The 21,008-nt window shown below is 50.7% G+C and overlaps 1 protein-coding gene across 1 annotated transcript; it reads left to right on the top strand.

Moving 5' to 3' along the window:
* Nucleotides 1-280: 280 nt before the first annotated feature.
* GASK1A (golgi associated kinase 1A) lies at nt 281-20,269 on the top strand. Its single transcript, XM_059847148.1, has 5 exons — nt 281-451; nt 10,612-11,436; nt 14,885-15,007; nt 15,282-15,385; nt 15,919-20,269. Exons 1-5 carry the CDS (start codon nt 449-451, stop codon nt 16,127-16,129), a joined length of 1,266 nt encoding a protein of 421 aa, XP_059703131.1. The 5' UTR covers nt 281-448; the 3' UTR covers nt 16,130-20,269.
* Nucleotides 20,270-21,008: the final 739 nt, after the last annotated feature.

The raw sequence follows: 21,008 nt of genomic DNA, 5'->3' as shown, positions 1-21,008 counted from the left end.
AGGCAGAGTTTGAAAACTCACAGCTGAAGTTTGAAGGGTGTCCTCCCGCCCAGGGGGGAGCGGCGGCACCCGCTGGGGAGTGGTGACAGGAGCCCTGCAGCCCCTGCAATGCGGGGCTGGGCAGCAGGGACTGTGGGCAGCCCGGAGGGGCACCCCTGGGTGACAGCCCCCGCCTGGGATTGATGGCCTGGGGAGAGAAAGCAGACACAGTAGTTGCTGGATAATTTTTTATAAAAGTTTTTGGGTTTTTTTGTTTTGTTTTTTTTTTGTTTGTTTTTTTTTTTTTTTTTTTTTTTTTTTAGTTTTTTTTTTTTTTTATGTTCTGTGTGGGTTCCTGGTGTGGTATGGAAGTGCCACAGGCGGCCGGCACCCGGCTCAGGAGGTGACCGTGTGCCGTGTCGCCCAGAGAAGCACATGAGGAAGAGCGCGTCGGCTGCTGCTGCGAGACATGGTAGGACTTAGGGCTCTCCTTGTTGAGCTGATGGTGGGAAGCAACGCTGGGTTTGCCCCATGGGATGTGAGGTCCAGCGGCGTATCCTGGATGTCTCTTGTGCCGGAGCGCTCGGAGGGTCAGAGCGCGGTGAGCCAAGCAAGGCGGGGAGCGGCCGTAGCACTGCTCTGTCCTTAAAAGCATTGGGATGGACCGAGCAGATTGCAGGAATGCTCTAGGGATGGGCAGAGCAGATTGTCAGGATGCCCCTGAGGGCAGTGCCTGGGGCTGCTGTAGCTAAAGCCCTGCTGTCAGCCAGGGAGGTGATTTCACTCCCTCAGCCAAAACCCTCCTCTTTTGAGCGGCCAGGTGGCACCGCTTCAGGCAGCCAACAGCGTGGGGAGCAGCAGCCGAGGGCAGACAGGGATCACGGCGAGCCACTCTGTGCTTTCTGCTTGGTCCTGACAAAGCACAGCACTTCCATCAAAAAGCCACGAAATCGGCCAATTTGGCATGGGAAAACTTCACCTCCCCCCCATGAAATGCTGTGCTTCCCCAGCATCAGAAGGTTTATCCACATCTGTAGCGTGCTCCAAACCTTAGGTGGTGTTCCATGTCATCTACTTTTAGTGCTCCAGTTTAGAACCTCCCTTGGCAGACCCATCTGAGCAAGCACACGTCAGCTGAGCTGGGATGGTCCCTCATGCCCCATTACCCCTGCCCCACCAGGAAGTTTGCACTGGGGAAGGGCGCTCTGTCCCTGCTTCACCACCTCAGCCCTTGCCAAGCTTGTGTTGGGCAGGGATTGCAAACCTGTGATGGATGAGCTGAGAAGATGCTTGGTGCTGCTGCCAGAAACTGGTCATTTGTGTCACTGAGGCATTTTTATGTCCTTGAGAGTGTGCCGATGAATCAGAGCATCCCCAGGGACAGTGCTGCTGTGCCAGCCTTCACTGGAGTGTGTTTGTATACAGGGATCACTAGTGCCATGCTTTACACTTTCCATCCTGCAGTTTGCATAGGCTGCTTTGGGTTTCTTAATTAATGAACTTCAGCAGCAGGAAAAAATTGCAAGGCTGGGGCTCATGTCACCCATTTTGGGTTTGGAGATAACTCCTCTCTGTGAAAGGGAAAAGCAAGGCAACTCTCCCATACCAGCCTTTTGTCTGCACTAACATTTTTCTGTACAAGCCTTTACTGTGAAGCCTTTCAAAGCCTGTACAGCCTTTCAAAGCCAGGTACGTGGTGTGGTCTCCCATGTGAGAGTGGGGTATTCACTTTTTGCCAAGATTTCCATTTTGCCTTGGCAAAGGAAGGTCTGCCTCTGCAGTCCTTTCCCCTTTGTGAGCTCCTGCATTGACTGTTTTGATTTTACCTGTAATCTGGACTTGCTCTGGGCACCTGCAGGCAGGGCAGTGGTGGTCATGAGGAATAAATCCAGGCTATGCCCCCAGCTGATCACCTCGTTGCTTCATTTGCCGCAAAACCCCAAACAAAATGCTCGAGATGGTTTTTGACTCCTTTCAAAACCGCCAGGAGGGTGCCCCCTTGCAGAAAGCCAGAGGGATGGCAGCTGCGAGCTCTGTGTTGGCATGGAGAGCACGCTTGCTCTTGTCGGATCCGGCCGCCGCTCACGCCCGACCTGCCGCAGCAGAGAGGGCTGGGGGATGACTGCACTACAGAAACATCTTCTTTCTTCTGGCTTCAAAATCTGCCAGAGAGTAGTTTCCAGTTGCTGCTGTTTGCCTAGTATGAGGCACTCTAAATACGAGGGGCTGATTACACTGTGTTAATCCCTGGCATAGATTCCAAGTGCCTCAATTACCCCTTCTTTTCTAATGGTCAGTAACTCCAGCCCACCTGTGGCTACTTGCCCTGCCCTGAAGGAAAAGCCCCTTTTCTGTGAGCCTGGCTGCACCACCACTTACACTACATTTGCTCTGGTTGCTCACCCCATGGGTTTTGCTAGGAGAAGAAGCAGGCTGGGAGTGGCTGCCAGCAGCCTTTGCCCAGGATGGGGTCTGCAGGACACAGGCAGCATTCAGAGCCAAGTGGCAAGCAGTTTTCTTCCCCTTTTTTTCTCTTTTAACTGTAATGGCTTAACAGGAGAAAAATAGGGTTGCCTTTCTGCAGCTGAGGCCGGGGCTGGTATGAACAATTCTGTTTTGAAGAAAGCCCACAGGGCTGAAAGGCCCCGCTGTCCTCCTCCTGCTCCCTCCCCTTTGGAATCCCACGAATGCACTTTCCTGCTCTCCAGGAAGGGGAAAAACCTGACAGTCAGCTCAGGGAAACCCAACTGTCTGACTTGGGCAACCTCCACTGAAACTCCAGTGAGGGAATCCAGTGCTACTCCTTGCCAACACCCCAAAGAGGGTTTTGTGAGCCCCCACTGGGCACCAAGCAAGCATTCCTGTTCCCTGGTGCTGGTCCACCAGTTAGAAAAGAAAACTGAAAATAAGTGGATCAAAATCCCTCCTCCCCAAAATATAGGAAAAACATGACCCCTGATAAAAAAAATAAAACTGAACCAAATGCCAAAATGTGGGAGAGTTTTAGCAGCATTCCAGACAGTCACAAGCAGGATTGGCAAACTCATCAAGAGGAGGAGGAGGAAATAAATGTGATTTTATTGTAATGTATTCCTCCCCATATTAAATACAGCCCAGAACACGTTGCAAGAGGGACATGGCTTTGCAGCACCTCTGCTCTTTCCCTCTGATATGTGCAGAGGAGTTGCAGCAGCACAGCCTCTCTGGGGATGCCAAACCAGAGCTGGTGAGCAGCCCAGAGGTGCAGCAAGAGAAGGGTGAGGGGAATCATGAGGAAGGGAGTCCATGGCTCCCAGATTCCAGTTCTTACATCGGTGGGTTTGGACATGCCAAAGGAGTCAGCTCCTAAGTATGGTCTGTGGCTGGAACCTGCTGAGGAGCAGGACAATCAGCTCCAGAATGCCGCAGGAACAAAGCACATTCTTCTTCCCCAGAAGAAACTCAAGGCTGGAGGCAGTTTGTGTGTGGGACTTGAAGGGAAGGAGTCCAGCCCACGGGCCAGGGGCTGCTGCCCTCCTCCAGAGCATCCCCCATCCGAGCCCTCAGAAACAAAGGCAAGACTGTTCAAAATGAGTGGGGCATGAGGCACAGATGTTGAACAAAGGCAAACCACATCTGTTTCACTGGGGAAGGGGCCCCCTGCTTGCTGCTTCAGCAGGCAGATGGGAAAACTGCTCTGAAAACTCACAGAGCTGAGTGCAGCAGGCTGGCTGGGAAACTGGGACGAGGGGAGGGGGAAAAGGGAAACCTGGCAGGAGCCTGCATGGCAGTGGTGGAGGGAGGGAGCAACAGCCTCCCAAAACTGCTACTTTCCCTCCTTGACGTCCCTGCCAGGAATTTCTAGGTTGTGCTGCTCTCGTGTAAGTGTGAGGGTTAGAGGAATGAGCAGAGAGAGAGGAGGGAAGATGAGGAGGACCTCCCTTGTCCCCTGAGGATAGTAGGACAGTCGTGCATTCAGGGCTGCCCAGGTCCTCACTGTCCCCTGTGAACATGGGATGCTGTTTCAGGTCCTCAGTGATCTGCATGATTTGTGTGCAGGTTGATATCACTTTCAGTGGTGAAAAGTAAGGGAGATATTTGCACATGCAAATGACAGCAGACCTGTGCATCTCAGTGATGTGTTCTGAAAGACTTCCGTCAATCTCTAGGGAGATGTGTCTCCAAGAAGTAGAAGATCCAGATAAGTGCAAGAGTCTGCAGTAAAAGTCCTGACTCTGAACTTAAATAGTTGAGAAAGATAAGGCATCTGAAAGCTTTTAGTTTGCTTACTTTGAGCAGAAGTGTGGCATCCTGGAGACTGCTTATTTTTGTGGTGCTTTGTGATGACTTCTGGGATCAAACCAGAGTGGTCCTGAGCTGTACATAGCACCAAGATGAAACAAGATAGCACCTGTCCATCCCACACAGAACTGTGTATTAACTGTCTGCAAGCTGAGATTTACACAGTGGGAGTGAGGAGAATTGTGAATCTTTCCTTTTGCTCAGTGAAAATCACATTGTTTGGGGGTAAGGACAATGTCATCGCAAGACAAGCAGGTCCCTGCTGCTACCCTGCAGAGCTTTAGTCCACACCAGGTGCAGGACAAGGTGTGTATCCCCTCTGAGTCCCCCCAAGCAGCAGCCCTGACCTTGAGTGCATCAGCTGCAGCCCATGGCGTGGTGTCCTCCAGCCAGGTGCTGGCCATGTTTCCTTCAAGGTGTGTCCTCTGTCTCCTGCTTCAGCTCTTTCTTCTTCAGAGATACTGAGCAGGACATTTGGGATGCTGGGAGTCTTGCCACTCTTGTAAGCTGCTCCTGGAGAGGGCGAGGAGTTTACAAGCCTGTGTTTCTGCTGTACTTCTTTGGTGCATAACTCAACTGGGAGCAGACAGTGCAATGGGAATAGCACTGTTGAGCAGAGCAGTTTGCAGCTCTGGCTGAAGAGTTTGTTCAAAATGGTCCTTTTGATGGTGGATGTGTGAGAAGGGGCTGTGCTTAGCCTATGGCTGAGCAGAGAAGAACCTCCAGGGAAAGGAGCCTCCCAAAAACTGGAAATAGTCACTCTGGGTGGAAGGTTTAGAGCAAGAAACAGGACATTTCATCCTGGGAAGCAAAAAGCTTGAGGAGCTGATGCAGGGCCTGGAGCCAAGGACACAGCAGGTTATTAGTAGAGAGAGGCTGTGGAGCTTGAAGGTTTCCAGGTTTTTGTAATTTGCTGCCCCAAGGCTGTAGTGATAACTGGGAAGAGCTGTGAAGGCAGCTCTTTTTGAGAAGTTAAAGGTGGTGTGTTGGCACCATCCCTTTGAAGTCTGTGCTCAGACTGAACAGGGCCAACACTGATCCATTTATGCTGCTGCCAGAGTGCTGCCCTCTGCTAGTGCAAAGCACGCTTGTCTTGCACTTAGGCTGTAAATGATCCCAAAAACTTTGCAGACTATCCAAAATTTAGCAAAGTACAGCATGTTTTAAGGTTTCATCCCAGGCAATTTAACTCAGTCATTTTCTGGTTTGGTTTTGGACATGTTGGTGGGGAGGTTTGTGTGTCAGCTCTGAGGACTTTGCTGACTCTGCAGGGAAGGACCCAGCACCATGTGGTGATGTGTCACCCATCTCCCATCTCCCCACCTTCAGCTGACCCAGCGTTTGCTGTGACTCTGTTTCTTAGGCTTTATGGGAGCAATCCCACTTCCCACCTTCTCAGTGCCTGGCTTGAGCTTCCCAAGCCACTTGTGTGGAAGTGGGGCTGGAGGAGCACCTTGAGCAGATGGGCATGGCCTACCTGCCACATCCCTGTCCTGGAGCCAAGCAGGATGGTCTTCAGGGTGTCTGCAGAAATGCAGTGGGGTCATGGTTCTTCCCCCTGGAAGGGCATTTTTGAGGGAAAAAACCTTCATCTCTGGGGGAAAAAGCCCAGATACAAAGCTGATGTGGGTCTGCTAGGAATTGCAGCCCTTTTGATGGATCGTGGGGACAAATGAAGGGCTGTCATTCTTCGTGCCCCATGGCCATGTGGGTACAGGCGAGTGTTGGTGGAGCTGTCCCCATGTGCTAGGGGACCACAGCAGACTTGCCCTCCTGGGGAGCCACTCTGAGCCAGAGCTACCTTTGGGACTGGCAATCATCATTTAATAGCAGTCTTTAAATTCCCACTCTGCCAGCCATCTATCTTCCCTGAGCAGGATAATATAGGAAGGCATTTATGCACTTGAATGATGGGCCACGGACGTTGCCAAGCACTTCCTTCTGCTCAGACTTGCCTGGAGTCACTCCGGGGATGAAGAGGTTTTGTCTCCTTCCATATCCTCTGCATGCTTATAGGTCTCCAGCCCACATGCCATGCCCTTAACAAACAAAGAAAACCTCCAGCACAATAAGAAGAGGAAGAGGCCGATCCAATCCCAGGTCTGATGGATGTGCCTGCTCTCCCATTGCACCGGGGGCTGCTGCGAGCACCATCTGTGGGTGCAAGGCTCTGGAGACATTCCCAGAGATGGGGGGCAGGCAGAGGAGGTTTCCCACTTGTTTTTCAAGCAGTCTTTGTTAAAGCTGGTCACGGCAGGCTGCACCTCCTGCTGCCCAGGCGGTTTTGCGGTTCATTGGGCGGGCAGCGAGCGCGGGGCTGGGAGGGTGAGCAGAGCCCTGTGTGCTGCACCCCCTGTGCAGAGTGCACCCCGTTCAGTGTGCGCCCAGAGAAATGCACGGGCCTGCCTCTAACCTGCTTTTGCCTTTGGCAAAGTCCTCTGAGCCTGGGAGTCTAGGGCAGGGGGGTGGCCAAGAGTGACACGGCCATGGCGGAGCCACCCGGGCTCCTTTGGGCACCTCTTTGGGACAGTGGGATTTACTGCTGAAGGTGTCTTGCAGTGCCAGTGCAGGGGCAGGAGGGCTCTTTTGCATGCCAGAGGAAAGAAGGAATCAATCCAGTTTTCAACAGCCACGTATTTCCGTGTCGTCTTTCAAGTCTCAGGGCTGTTTCTTACATTCTTGGATAATGAAGTTTGGGGTTTGTTTTTCTTTTCTTTCAAGCTCGACAAAGCCAATTTGACGCACTTCGAAAAGAAATTGAAAACAGGCTTCTCTGCTTCAAATTCTGCCAAGGTTCAAGTGTCCTGGGAATACAATGTCAAGGATAATCCTCCCCCACCTCACCCCCCACTAGACTTAGAAAGTTTTATCTCCTAGCATCAAAGCTGCACAGCTCTCTGCTGTGCCTTCAGAGCCTGGGCTGTGCTGTATGTCCCTCTGATGAGTGAGAATATATATTATTTACTTATTGGCATCCTGGAACAAGTAGTACCTCTCTTAAGCCTTTTTATGGATTTAGCCTGCTGGGAAAAGGACCTAATTTCTGGCAAAGACATGCTGTACTGTCAGTATGTCAGCCTGGCAAAGCAGAGCTGTACGTATGGTTTGCATTTCAAGCTGAATCGAAGCCACAGCTTAAACTGCAGCATTTTTTTACAGCATGGGCTCAGAGAAACACTCTTTGGAATAGTATTTACCCAGGGCTTGTAAATACAGTATTATTTCTGCAATGTTTTATCACCCAGGTTATTATTAAATTTGCAATATCAACTACCAGAAATAACAAAGAGACTGTACTTGCACCTTTTTTGTTTCTTTTTGTTGTTGATGTGGCAGGGAAACAGCACTGGAGAAGGGAGCCTGCGCTGGCCCTTGCCCATCTTCACAGCCCAGGGTCTGGAGTTCAGGGTGGGAAAGCAATGGCGCTCCAACTTGTGATGCCCAAACCCGAGCTCACTGACAAGGAAGACAAAGTGGGTTTGGATAATAGTGATTCCTTAACCACTTGGACTGTAAACTGACTTGACATTAAAAACCCAGCAATCATTGCCATCCATTTGGCATACTCTGTTCTCTGGCTGTGGGTTAAAAAGCATTTTTCCTGCAGTGCTTTGAAGGTTCTCCATGTGGCTCCCACATGCATTCCTCCCCCAGGATACTGGAAGGTTTGGCAGACAGGCTTTTTAGATACCCAGAGAAGGTATAAGCAACCAGAGGGTTATTATCAGCTGGATAACAAAATCAATCCCCCTGAAAATCCTCTGTGCTGAAGAAAAGGGTTACGAGGGTTTTGGTGAGACTGGGATGGGCTGTGTCTCTCCAGAAGGGTGGGACAGGGGAGGTACCAGGAAAACATGCCCAAGAAAGCACAGACTGGGAAAGGACTTGGCTCGATGCAGATAGGAATACTGAGATTTACAGTTAGCCCTATCCTTTGGGAATGATGCCATAGATATCACTGCTGTTAATTCAGCATTCTTTGAGGCCAGAGGAACAGACTGTGAGGCACTTACAGTGATGATTAGAAAGGAGAGTGGGTATCAGGATACCAGCATCAGCCCTTTATATGCCACAGAGTTACTTTTGTTAAACTAGGATTTTGACATTGCACCTCCCCTAAACTCTTGCTCGGGAGGCCAGACATGGATTGCAGGTGTTTGGGAAAGAATGTGCATCTGCACTCTGCAGAATTTGCTTGAAATCCGGGTCAGGAAGGTTTTGAATAGCTGAGATTGGGTGCTGCCTGTGTCACTTGGCGTTGGCTGTGGATCCACAGCAAATCATTATCCCATTCAAGTGGGAGAGAGCTGGGATCACAACCAGCCTCTTGACTGAAGTCCTGCTGCCCCTCAGGGTGCTTAGGGGTGCTCATGCCCCCCCCACCTCAGAGAGGCACCTAAGACAATGATTTAGCCATGTAGTTTGATGCCTAGGACAGTTAATGCCAAGACTTGAATAACCCTGCTGGTGATCTAGGACAGGACATCCCTCTCTGGACAGTCTCACCCTGGACTAGGTTCTTTCCACTCTGGGAAGAGATAAAGCAGAGGTCCCCTGGCAGGTCCCAAAGACCTGTACCAGGCAGCCCCAGGTTCCTGGCAGAGGCTGGTGTAAACTCTGTCTGAAAAAGAGCATTCAGCCCAGCAGATATATTTTGCTGCACTACATTGTATTTCTGGGAGAGAAGCAATTAAGTGGGAGCTATAAAGCTGAATCACTCCAAGTGCACCATCAATAGCTCTTATAAACTGCATTAAATCTGCTCAGTCCTTGAAAGGGAGGCATGGAAGGAACACCCCTATGGTTGGGGCAGGTGAGCCAGTGGCTCCTCTTACCCACCTCAGCTGATGCAGTGTCTTTGCAAGGGATGTGGCTCCTCACCAGGGGACTGCCTGAAGCAGTCTCCCCAAGCTGAGGACATAAAACCTGATGGATTTTTGGTCAGTGCTGTGTCAGCTCATATGCTCATGCACTGGGGTTGCCTGGGGCAGCTGCTCATGGGGCAGAGTTGTGCTGGTGGTGAGTCCATGTGGTCACTGGGAGCCTGTGGTCCTAAAAGCCCCACAGCTGGAAATGCTTTTGCTTGCCCAGCTGCTTTCTGGAAGTAATTCTGGCTGCTGGCTCTCACCTCCTCAGCTTTTTAGCTCTTTTTTTCAAGCTTTTCCTCTTATAAACAGTCTCTTATCCCTTCTTTGGCAATATATTGTCCTGCTGTGTCTGTCATGGATATGCTTGTGCTTCCAAAATAAATAATTGGAAAAAAATGTATCCACTTGACCATCTCCTTGACTTCCAATGTGGGTTTGAGCTGCTTGGAAATGCCTGTTGAAAGCAGAGAAACGGTGCCAAGGTGCTTTTTGTGGCTCCTACCTCCTGAAGTGTGTGAGGCTGCCCAAACCCGAGTGAATGAGGCATGGGTGCAGCATGGTCCAGGGACTGGACTGGCTTGGAGAATGTTTGCCATCTGCCAGGAATGGGGCCTCCACAGCTTATCTGAGCAACCTGTTCCAATGCCTCAACACTTTCACAGGGGAAAATTTTTTCCTAATATCTAATCCGAACTTCTCTTTCAAAGTCCTTTTCCCTTGTTCTGTCATTCCACATCCATCCTTGTAAAAAATTCCTCTCCAGCTCTCTTGTGGGCTCCTTCCTTTAGGAAGGTGCTGTAAGTTCTTCCCAGAGCCTTCTCTTCTACAGTCTGAATAACCCTAGTTCTCCCAGCCTGTCTTCCTGGAGAGATGTTCCAGGCCACCAGGAGTTTGCACCCTTTTGTTTAAAACATAGTCAGTCACAGGTCCTGACTGACACTTGGAGCCGCCGTGCTTTTGCTGGATACAGCGATGGGCAGAGCTCCAGAGGCCTTGTCTCAGCACACATTGAGATATTCACCTTATGGGTTCAGTGTGCAACCAGAATAGGAACCAGTGGCAGTGCCCAGGGTAAGGTCTGAAAAATAAAACCTCTTAGGAACTGGAAAGTGTTCACATCTAGAGAGGAATTTGCTCTAGTTTGGTGTTTTTTTTTTTTTTTCCCCTCTTCATTTCTTGGGTCTTTAAAGCGAAATATTTGACCGTGACAAATTCATTGCCCATAAAGCCATCCTGTACCTCAGTGTTGCAGATATGGCAGCCTCTGGGTGGGGAGTGAGCCCGTGCTCTGATTTGCTTCTGAAGGGACTGCAGCTAATTTCTGGCACAAATCAAGGCACCAGCCATAACCCTGCTGCCACAATGGAACACCTCTTGCAGGGATCACACAAGCAGAGGGGCTGCTTCTCCAGAGCAAGCCTTACCGAGGGCTCTGCCTGCAGCTACACTCCAGCGCCATTCTGTCCCCTTTCTGTCCCCGCAGGCCCCGCGACCCTGGCGAAGGACGGGGATGAAGCCCCCAGCCCCAGCGGCTGTCGGGGCGCTGCTGGCCCTGGCCCTGCTGGCTCTCATCCACCTGCCCCCACCCCCGGAGCACTCCCTGCTCCCGCTGCCGGCCTCGGCCCCTCCAGGGCCCCCGAGGGAGGTGGCTGCCCCCCTGTCTGGAGGACAAGCCCACAGAAGAAGGGCCCCCGGGCCCCGCGCTCGCCTGCCGCAGGAGCAGGGCCCTGGCCGGGGCAGGAGGCGGCGGGGGCTGGAGAGGGACCCTGCCCCTTGGCTCTCTGCTGACGACCTCCAGAAGATGTGGCTGCTGTCCAGCGGGCAGGTGGTCTCCAAAACCCGCGTCCCCGCCCACGGGCAAATCATGCGAGTCAGGCTGCGTGCCGTGGGGGATGCCAGGGGAGATGCCAAGGGGGATGTCTTGCCAGCCAGCCCGGAAGGAGACTGCCAGGATGGGCGCTGTGGGCTCATCAAGCGCCCCGGGGACCTGTACGAGGTGCTGGCCTTCCACCTGGACAGGGTGCTGGGGCTGAACCGCAGCCTGCCCGCCGTGGCCCGGCGCTTCAGCAGCCGCCTCCTGCCCTACAGCTACACTGATGGCACCCTGCGGCCCATCATCTGGTGGGCTCCTGACCTGCAGCACCTGGAGGATGCCAACAATGACCAGAACTCCTGTGCCCTGGGATGGCTGCAGTACCAGGAGATGCTGCAGCTCCACAGACCGATGCCTGTGTCCAAGGACGCTCCCTGCTCCAGCATCCCACACAGCGAGTGGAGCCGCCTGGCCCTCTTTGACTTTCTTCTCCAGGTAGGGCTGTGGTGGTTGAGGCCGCCTGTCCCACCAGCTGTGGCACCTGGGTCCCCTTCCACGTGCACCTCTATTGTCTGACCACGGTCTCCTGTTCTGCGGGGTCACGTCAGGTGTGGTTTCTTGGGGTGTATTTTCACTCTGCAGCTGATGGGGAGCAGCAGAACTTGGTGCAGAAGCACTTTGGCCTGAGTATGGCCCATGTTTGGCACTTGCCAGGCAGGTTGTGGTGAGTCTGTCCTCACGTGGGAGAGCTTTCTGCTTTTTATTTTGTGCTTGCAGAGGCTTGGGACATCCCAAGGGACATCCCTACGGCATCCCTAGGGATAAGCAGCATGTTTGTCACCAGCCCCATCGCATCCAAACTCAGGGATGTGCTGCTGGCATTGGAAATAAGGAGCCATGCCTTGGACAGCACTGCCTTCCTCCTCCTCAGCATTAATAGCACTTAATCTTCTGTCTGGAAAATCATACCCTGCTGCTACAAGGGATTACAACAGTATCCCAGAGAGTTATCAGGTCTTGGAGGGCAGCTGTGAGGAGGCAAAAGTGATTTCTGTGGAGAAAAAGAAAGCCTGTTTAGGAACCTGGGGGCTGGTTATCAGACAAAACTGCCTGAAAGGACAAGTATTAATACAAATAAAAAAGGGAAGAAATAAAAAAACCCAAAACTACTAAAATATGTTTTCCTTATTCTTTCTCTTTTTTTACAATTATGGCTGGCAGAGGTGGAGGTGTCCTGGCTGGGCTTGAAAATATTTTAGCTGAAACAACAAGAGAAATGAGAAGATTAACCAATCCCCTTCCCTTGCAAAAGACTGCTGAGTGCAGTGGAAAGGCTGAGACTGCAGGAGAAAGTATCTAGTTCTAAGGAGAGTTCCTCCCCAAGGGCTGAAGCAGTGCAATGATATTTTCAAGGGCAATCCACAGGGTCTCCTCAATAATTCTAAGGAAATCCTCCCATGCAGAACAAGTCACATAAAGGTAAAGAGGGTATTATAGAAGTGGAGTAGCATCTTTCAGAAATGGCTTTAGCATCTCCCACCCTTGCTGGGGACAGAGAAGTTGGTGAGATTTGAGCCCTGTTGTACATTGGCACTGAAATCTTGGTAGTTTTCTTCTATTTCTCTTATCATTTGGCTTCTTCTATGTTAATTTCTCTTGGTATTTGCCATAAGGAAACCCCCCAATAATGTGCAAAGTTTTATTGGGGCAAAATGCCAAGCCTGGTGGAAAAGGGGCAGCTGCTGATCGCTTTGTCCTGCACTTAAAGACGGCCAAATCTAAATCAACTCAGCAGGCACGTTTCTGCCCTGGGACACCCTCTTCCCAGCCAGAGGGAGGGGAAGGAAAATTTCCCTTGGGGAAGCCATCCCAGGCTGAATCATAACTGGAAAAACCTATCAGATGCAAGGGGATGCCCCAGGATGGGCATAAGAGGGGCTGAAGGTGAGCTTCTGGTAGTGTTTGAGCTTGGACGGGAAAAGGTGTGGCTCACGTATTTATGTCCTAGCAATAATACCAAAATTCCCATGAATTTGAGCTGTTTAGGCTCTGTAAAGAAAAAATTAATACCAAAAAATCAGGGGAGGGCCATGGGAGGGAGGGCTTGTCAGCACGTCAGGGCACTCTCAGCATTTCCACAGCCATCTGGTCCGTCTCCTGGGGCTCCACTTGGACACCAGATCTTGCTCCACCTCACACCCCAGCACCAATCACCAGTTCAGCACCAACCCACCTTGGTTTCGCAGGTGCTCATGGGTGGGTGAGGGGAGTGCTGAGCCTATTTAATGTCTCTGTAAGTTCTCTCAGGTTGTCTTCACCTTCTGTTCAGCCTGCAAAACAACAGAGCAGGTGAGAGAAACTGGCGTGCTGAGCTCTCCAGCAGGCAGATGGAAGAGATGCACGGAGGCAATGTGATATTTCTTCTGTTTCCATGCGTTCTGTGACAAGAGGCTCGAGCACTTTTTCACTGAAGTGTCTCCCAATGGAGAAATACTGACCTGATTTCTTCATTAAACCTCAGAACACAGAGAGATTTGAGAGGCTCCAGTGTGGGACTAATCCTTCTTTTCAAAGGGTTATGAATGGAATGGCCATGGAGATCACAATTTGTGTTTCCCTGCAGATCTTTTCCAGTGCTTGGTCAGTGTTTGGGTTCAGACTGAGCTCTGTGTCAAAGCACAGCCTGTAATTGATAACTTGTGCTAATTACCAGGACAAAGAGAATAGGCAGTCTCTGTGGGTCCCTTGGCTTCTGTCTCGTTGTCACCTGTAGATCCCTTCTGGATCACCTGAGACCTGCTCCAGCCCTCCCAGTGGCTCCAGGAGCCTCTCTGCACCCCGAGCCCTGCCTCCTGGGCTGGCACCAGCAATGCTGAGCAAATCAGTGAGTCGGGCATTTTCATGCTGCAACCAGAAAATACATTTATTTTGTACTTTATACATATTTTTATATATTTCATATATATTTAAAGGAACATATATATACATGGGGTTTTTTTGTAAACAGGCCTTGAGATTGGGAGGAGGTGAGGCAGCTCCCCTACAGGGTCATGTCAACACACAGCCATGGGGAGGTCTGTTGACAGCCAAGGTCCTGTCTGCCCCACAAATCAGCCCAGAGGGTGTACCAGCTGCTTCTGACAAAGCTGAGGAAGCTCCATAAATACTGCGGCCAGGTCTGGCAGAGATCTATGTCTTTTAAAAGCCCTTCATTCGTCCAAAGGTGTGGTTGAAACACTGGAAGTTGTCAAGCAGCTCCAAGGTTTCTGCAGAGAAACGGGATGGGAAGTAAGAGGTTTGACAGCCTGGATGACATGGAGCCTTAGCAGCACCTGCAAATGATTAAACACAAATGTAGTTGAAACAAGTCACCGTGGCCCAGCTTAAATGTCAGGCATGCTCTGCTCTGTATGCACAGACCACTTTTTCCCTTGCTGATACTTTTCCATTCATCTTTCCATTGAGAGCTGCTCAGGTTACCTTAGGAATGGATGAAAGGTTGCATATGTGACAGGAACCAGATGAAACCATCATACAGAGCACCAGGACTTGGAAAAATAAATTATTTTTGAGGTTACAGACTCTAGGTTTCCTTGGGTGCTTTGTTGTTTTTTTTAATTCATTCATCATCGTGTACGTCTTCATTTCAGCTGGAAGCACAACCCCTTCAGTCTGTGCAGATACAGAATGTGGAGGTACCAGGTGTCTGAACTCCAGCAGAAAACCTGTCACCATCACCTTTGTCATCACCTTCTTCATGCCAAAGAGGTTTTTCATGTGTGCTTCCATTCCTCTCACTCACCACTGTGTGCAGCTTTTCCATTGCACGTCTCCTGAGGATCCCTAGAAATGTTTCATTTTCCTCTGTACAAGAACAACTCACAACAGGACCTCCCCATCCCAGGCACATGTCCCTGTTAAGGTCCCCAAATGTCTCCTGCAGGTTCATGACCGCCTGGACCGCTACTGCTGTGGGTTTCAGCCTGATCCCTCTGAGCCCTGCGTGGAGGAGATGCTCCACGAGAAGTGTCGGAATCCAGCAGAGCTGGTCCTGGTTCACATCCTGGTATGTGTCCCTGCTGTCCAAGGGCTGCTCTGGGGCTAACATAGAGGTGCCTGGGAGGCACTTGCAGGGCTGAGGTGGTAGCAAAGGGAATGTAAGTCCCATGGTGATGCTGGGTCCCTGCTGGGAGGTATGCCCAGGCTTGGAGGCACATAGACATTGGCATCTGCTTTTCCCCAAATACTCTCAGGCTTTCTCACTGCATTAAAAAGCAGCCTAAACCCCCACACTGGTGACTCTGCAGTGGGTGAACGTCTCCTTGTCATCCTGCTGGCAGGTCCGGAGGAGCGCGCCGTCCCGCCTGGTGTTCATCGACAACGCGGGCAGGCCACAGCACCCTGAGGAGAAGCTCAACTTCAGGCTCCTGCAAGGCATAGACAGGTAGCAATGTGCACGTGCTGAGCAAGGGCTGAGCTGGCACACAGGGGATGTCCAGCAGCCCTGTGTGTGCTCACCTTCTTGCTGCTTCTGGCCTCCCTGATGGGGCATCCCTCCAAATGGGGATGGATGTTCTGGATGTCCCCAGAGCAGGGTGGGTGGCTACGCTCTCAAAAACATCCCACGTGCCCCTGCCCTGAAACTAACTCTTTGTTCTGCTCTGGGTGGCTGATGGCAGGCTCCAAACCCTATTTCCCCTCTTTAATTGGCAGCTGCACAAAAATAATGAATAATCCAATATTTCAGCATTTCTTGCGCCATTGCCCATGAGGCATTTTGGCATACTAGGGGCCTCTTGATTTGGAATTTGTTTGGGTCTGATGGAGCTATCCTGCATGCTCACCATGGGTAGAGTTAGGCAGAAGGCTCCTTGTCCTGCATGAACATTTCCTCTGGAAGCATCGTTGCTCCAGTGCTCTGCTGCTCAGCCTTCCCTGGATAACCCCTTCTCTCCCTGTCTCTGCTCCTCCCTGCAGCTTCCCAGCGGCGGCGGTGGCCACGCTGCGGTCGGGCAGATTGCAGAGCCTGCTGCTGCAGTCCCTGCGCCTGGACCGGGAGCTCTGGGAGAGCCAGGGGGGCGCCGAGGGGCTGAGACCCCTGCTCCAGACCATTGACAGGCGGGCACAGATCCTGCTGCGCCACATCCAGGAGCACAACCTGACGGTGTTCGAGGACTCGCCGCGCTGAGCCGCCCTCGGGCTGGCTCATGGTGCCCGCCCTGCACATCCCAGCAGCCGTGGATGTGCCTCATGCCTTCAGCATGGACGTCATGAGGCTCCACACTGGTGCCTGGCTCTCCACAAGGTGTTTCCCCTCACCTTGTAGGATGACCTGGAGAAGCAGATGGAACCACAGGGAGCAGGAAGGATAGGGAGGAGATGGCTCCTAAGACAACCCACGACTGCTTGAGAAAGGCAACAGTCATCAAGTTATGGTCTCAGCATGGATTTTCAAAGGGAGGGCACATCCGTGAGGTTTTTTGGTTGCCTTTACTCACACACACAGAAATGCACAAACAGCAGCTATGAAAACTGGAGTCTTGGACAGTTGAATGGCTGACAGGGACCCTGGAAAGAGTTAAAGAAGCTGTGGAAGAAGTCACTGGCAGCCTTTCCATGGCTTGTACTGGGCTTTTTGATGGTGCCTTTGCTATTTCCAAAACATCCTGGACAGAGAGGCAGGGGGAAAGCAGAAGGGAGCTCTAAGTGGATTAAACAAAGACAAGACACTAGAGCTGAGCTCTGCCTTTCCCCTGCAGAAGAGGTGATGTGTGCCTGGAAATGAGTGTGAGCCACTGCCTGGAGCTGAGACCAGGCAGGACTTTGAAGCTCAGCAGCACTGGGCAGCAGCTGCCCTCACATAGCCCGTGTTACCATCCCGAGGGAGGGCCACGTGCTGTGTGCCATGTGCCATGGTCCATGCACGTGCCCTGGTGGGCCTGGGCTGCTGCCAATGCTCTCAGTGTCGGATTTGAAGATTTAAATCTCTCGTTCACTCTTTGTCTTCACTGTCAGGGGATTAAAGGCAAAACTACCCCACTTCTGAAAAACACTCCTGGCTGCTCTCCTGGGCATGACTGCATGTAACTCTTCCCCAGGCTTGCAGAAATATGTTTTAACAAAAATGCCAAGCTATTTTAGCAGAAGGCAGTCGAGTGCAAAATGCTTTCTGAGCATGCAGGCACCTCCGGCAGAGTCCATCCTGTTCCTGTCACCCCTCAGGTTCTTTCCCAGCAGCCCATTCTGATGAAGCACAGCAGCATCCCAGCTAGGCAGGTCCTCAAGTGTCAGGGCTGAGAGAAAATTCAAAATCAAAATGAACAGGAGGAAAAGAGATGCAGGGATGGGCTCCATCATTCCCTGCAGTGTGTTTCCCAGCTGAGGCATGCAGTCGGTGTTTGCCTGGAGCAGTCAGTTCCTGGCCTGTGGGTTTATGGTTTGCCACCAGAAGGCTTTTTAAAGGCCTCCATTTCTCCAGTGCTATGGGCAGACCATCCATTGCTTCAGGCACTCCAATTCACTTGTGCCTTTGGAAAGTCTCAGTGAGACTGGCATAGGCACCCAGCTGCACCATGGTACAGCTACCCCATTGTAATAGGTTTGGAGAACACGTCCCCCCATGCAGCGGGAGAGGAAAAGCTGGGTGTGGATACCTTCCCTGCTCCATCCTTCCCAGCTCTATGTCAGTTTGAGGAGATGCTTTAACACAAATGCTGATAAGGACAGGCAATTGCCTTTTTTCCCCTTTTCCCTCTTGCTGAAGAGAGGGTGAAGCGAGACGTAGGTGACATGAATCAACAAGCAAGCACAAGTGCTCTCAGGAAGCATCAGCACTCAGCATCACAGGCACAGCAGCATGCAAAGTGTCATCAGCTTGTTCCTGGAGTCCTGCCCTCCAATTAGCCAGGGAGGGCCTTTCCCCCAGCACTCTCTCCACCCTGTGAATTATCACCCTATTTGCTGTGCCATGAGATGGATGACAGTCATGGAAACCCTGCTAAAGCCTGAATCATGAGGATTTATTACTGGGAGGTGAGCTTAGCTTGTGAGCTTGAAAGAGAGAAAAATAACTCATCCTGGGTCCTATGAAAAGCCATACCCAGGCATGGCTGTGTAGGAGTAAAGGATACTAAATGTAACAAAATTAAATTCAAAAAATATGCTGGGAAAAAACGTGAGGTAACAAGAGCATTAGTTACGATGTACAGCATCACTCAGAGTCTTGCTTTATCTCATTGAAGTGAGAAATTTCATCAAAGGAGAGGTTTTCATCCATGTAAGCCAAGTTCTCAGCAAGAATCAAGAGACAGGTGGGGCTCTGTGCAGTGGCCAAAGCTGTGGACATTGCTGAGCTGGACCAGCAGCTTTTGCCTTGCCTCTGGTTGTATCTGCTCTACCTTAACATTGCACAAGGTAGTGAGGTTTTTTTGCATTTCTTTAGTTGTAATGTGAGTTTGCTGGCTAAACTCATGTGGGAACATCTGTAAGCAGTTATACATGTGAATAAAAATCCCTCATGATTTAACAAAGAGCCATGTATGGATAAATGAGAGAAGCAAAAGCCAAGATCTTGCTGAGACTGATCATTACTCTTCTTTAATTAGTCCATTTTTCCATGGGCTTGCCTATGTAACCAGCACAGGCTCTGAACTGCAGTCATGGCTGCTCAGAGGGATCCTGTGCCCTGCTTGTGTCAGCCTTTACCCTGTCGTGTTGGGTTCAGTTTGCTCCAGCTATCAGCATGTCGTATTTCCTGTGACAAACTTACTGTTATGGTTGTAACTACTTTATAGTTGGAAATATTCCTGTGGGACCATGCTTGGCAAACTAGATTTCATCTGAGCAGGGATGCTGTTTGACCAAATTTTACTGCACATCATCACAGATCGTGTTGGGGTGCGGTCACAAAAAAAGGTGGCCCAAGTTGGCTGTCGGATGGCTTTGTCTTTAGGAAGGCAGCAGCTAAGCAAGGGAAAAAACAGTGGAGTGACAAGAGCTCCCTGACAGGGGGGATCCCTGCAGCACCCTCCTGCTCACCCTTGGCACCTTGGAATGTGCTTGGAATAGCGTTTGGGAGCACAGGCACGGAGTTCCACTGGGAGAGAACTGCTTCATCCCGCAGTGATTCAAGCGACACGAGCCATGTTTCACAGCTCTCTGGCTGTGCACAGCCTTTCAGCTGGCAGGAAAAAGGGCTGGGGGTGGGAAGGCAGGGCCAGATTGGCCCCAGCCTGCCGAGCACACGCACTCACATGTGCAGACACACACCGTGTCACTGCTCCTGTTCAGCCTGATCTTAGCCCCCAAAGCTGGTGATCCCTGGCACCTCCAGCAGCCTGCTCCAGTGCTTTGCTGGCCTCACCCTCTGTAAACTAAATGCCAATTTGCTGCACTTAAGGGCCATTCCTTGAACTGGACACAGGACACTACGTAGTCTTTTCTGTAGCCCTGTGTGGACCTCACAGGGCAGCCCCAGCACTCACTGAACCCATCCCGTGGCTAGGGTGACACCAGTGGGGTGGTACTTGGGGGTGAGATGATGACCCACCCTTGTGCTTCCTTCCCCTTAAGGGCTTGTCACAGGTGACACTCAGAGTCCCCACAGGGTGCTCTGCAAAACCCACCCAAGCATCCTCGTGCTGCACAGGGGAAGCGTGGGCTGACTTCTGCCTGACAGGCACGAGCTAGCAAGTAAATCCAAATTCATTGTTAAATCTCTGTATATAAAAATAATCTAGCTTTTAGAAAGCAATTTATTTATTCTTTCAGTACTTACTTAAATATTTATGCGAAAAAGGGGGAAAAAAGTCTGCTCTGACATAGGATTATTGTTGTAGCAATGGTCTTTGAGATTAATGGAAGTAAATTAGCCTGATGTTTTATTTACATCCAGAAAAGCAATAGATAAACTCTCCTTGTGATGGATTTTCTTCATTAGCTGGGCGAACGCCTAAGGTACAGCTCTTGACATTGTTTCTTCCGTGCAGTTAGACTAACAGTTTATCAAAAGAGTATAAAATTGTCAGGAAAAGGAGCAGATTAATGGCCAGTAAAGTGAAGATCATTGAATTTATGATATAAGTAGCAGTATCACTGGAGCTCAAGAAATGGCTTGTTAGATAAGCACCATGTACACACACAGGGAAGTGCTGAGCCCCCCCGGATCTGCCGCATTGTCGGCAGCTGCTTCCCAAATCCCAGTGGGGTGGTGTCCACACCGAAGCTTCACCTCCCTCCTCCTTCCCTCCCTTTAGGTTTGGGTTTATTCTGTAACTCACTCATACAATTTCCTCTCAATTAAAACCTCTTAAGATTTCAGAAATGAAAACTTTTTCTTCATGTCTGTGCTGATGCAACCATTTCTGCAACTTATTTTTGGCAATTTTGGCTGCTTTTTACACCAGGGATAATCATGCCAATATCAGCAACAATGATGTACAGGTCTTATGATTATTTGTAAAAAGTCCCCCAGCATTAGCAGCTTATGGATCCCATGTGGCTCCTGCAGCAATTACCGCTGCAAGGATAATTACCTGCCAGATAAGGCAAATGGAAGAAAGGAGACAGGGAACCTGGGAGAAACTAAACATTCCTGGGGATGGCAGAGGGGCTGTGCTTTGGGTTCCCGAGGTCTCTGCCCTGCCAGACATGGGCTCAGGTTTTCAAGCTTCAGAAGAGAGATTTTGAGTACATTGATGACTAAAAACTGTGAATTTAACTGGTGCCATGAATCTTAGTGTCCGAGTGCTGTCTCCAGCAGGTGGCATTGGCTCTACAGGCTGTCTTTTCCCAGGGCTTGCCAAGAGTGTCTTACAAGTTTCATCTCTGGACTGGTAGTTTTCAGGCTGCTAAAGCATCATTAAGTCCCTAATTCCTTTGCAGCCTAATCTGCCCAGCTGGACATTACATCTCTTCACCAGCACCACCTTTACTCCTCCCATTTCTCTCTTTCCTACAAAAATCTAGATTTAGGTAAGCAGAGTTAAGTTGCAAGCCAGAGAGAGCAAGTGGCTGCTTGAAGAACAAAATGCCCCAGCACCCAGGGCTCTTCCCACCCTAGTGTGCAC

The sequence above is a fragment of the Haemorhous mexicanus genome, chromosome 1, assembly GCF_027477595.1.
Source record: "Haemorhous mexicanus isolate bHaeMex1 chromosome 1, bHaeMex1.pri, whole genome shotgun sequence".
Lineage (NCBI taxonomy): Eukaryota > Metazoa > Chordata > Aves > Passeriformes > Fringillidae > Haemorhous > Haemorhous mexicanus.
Note: the sequence above shows the minus strand (reverse complement) of the source record. Positions and strands in the feature narration are given on the sequence as shown.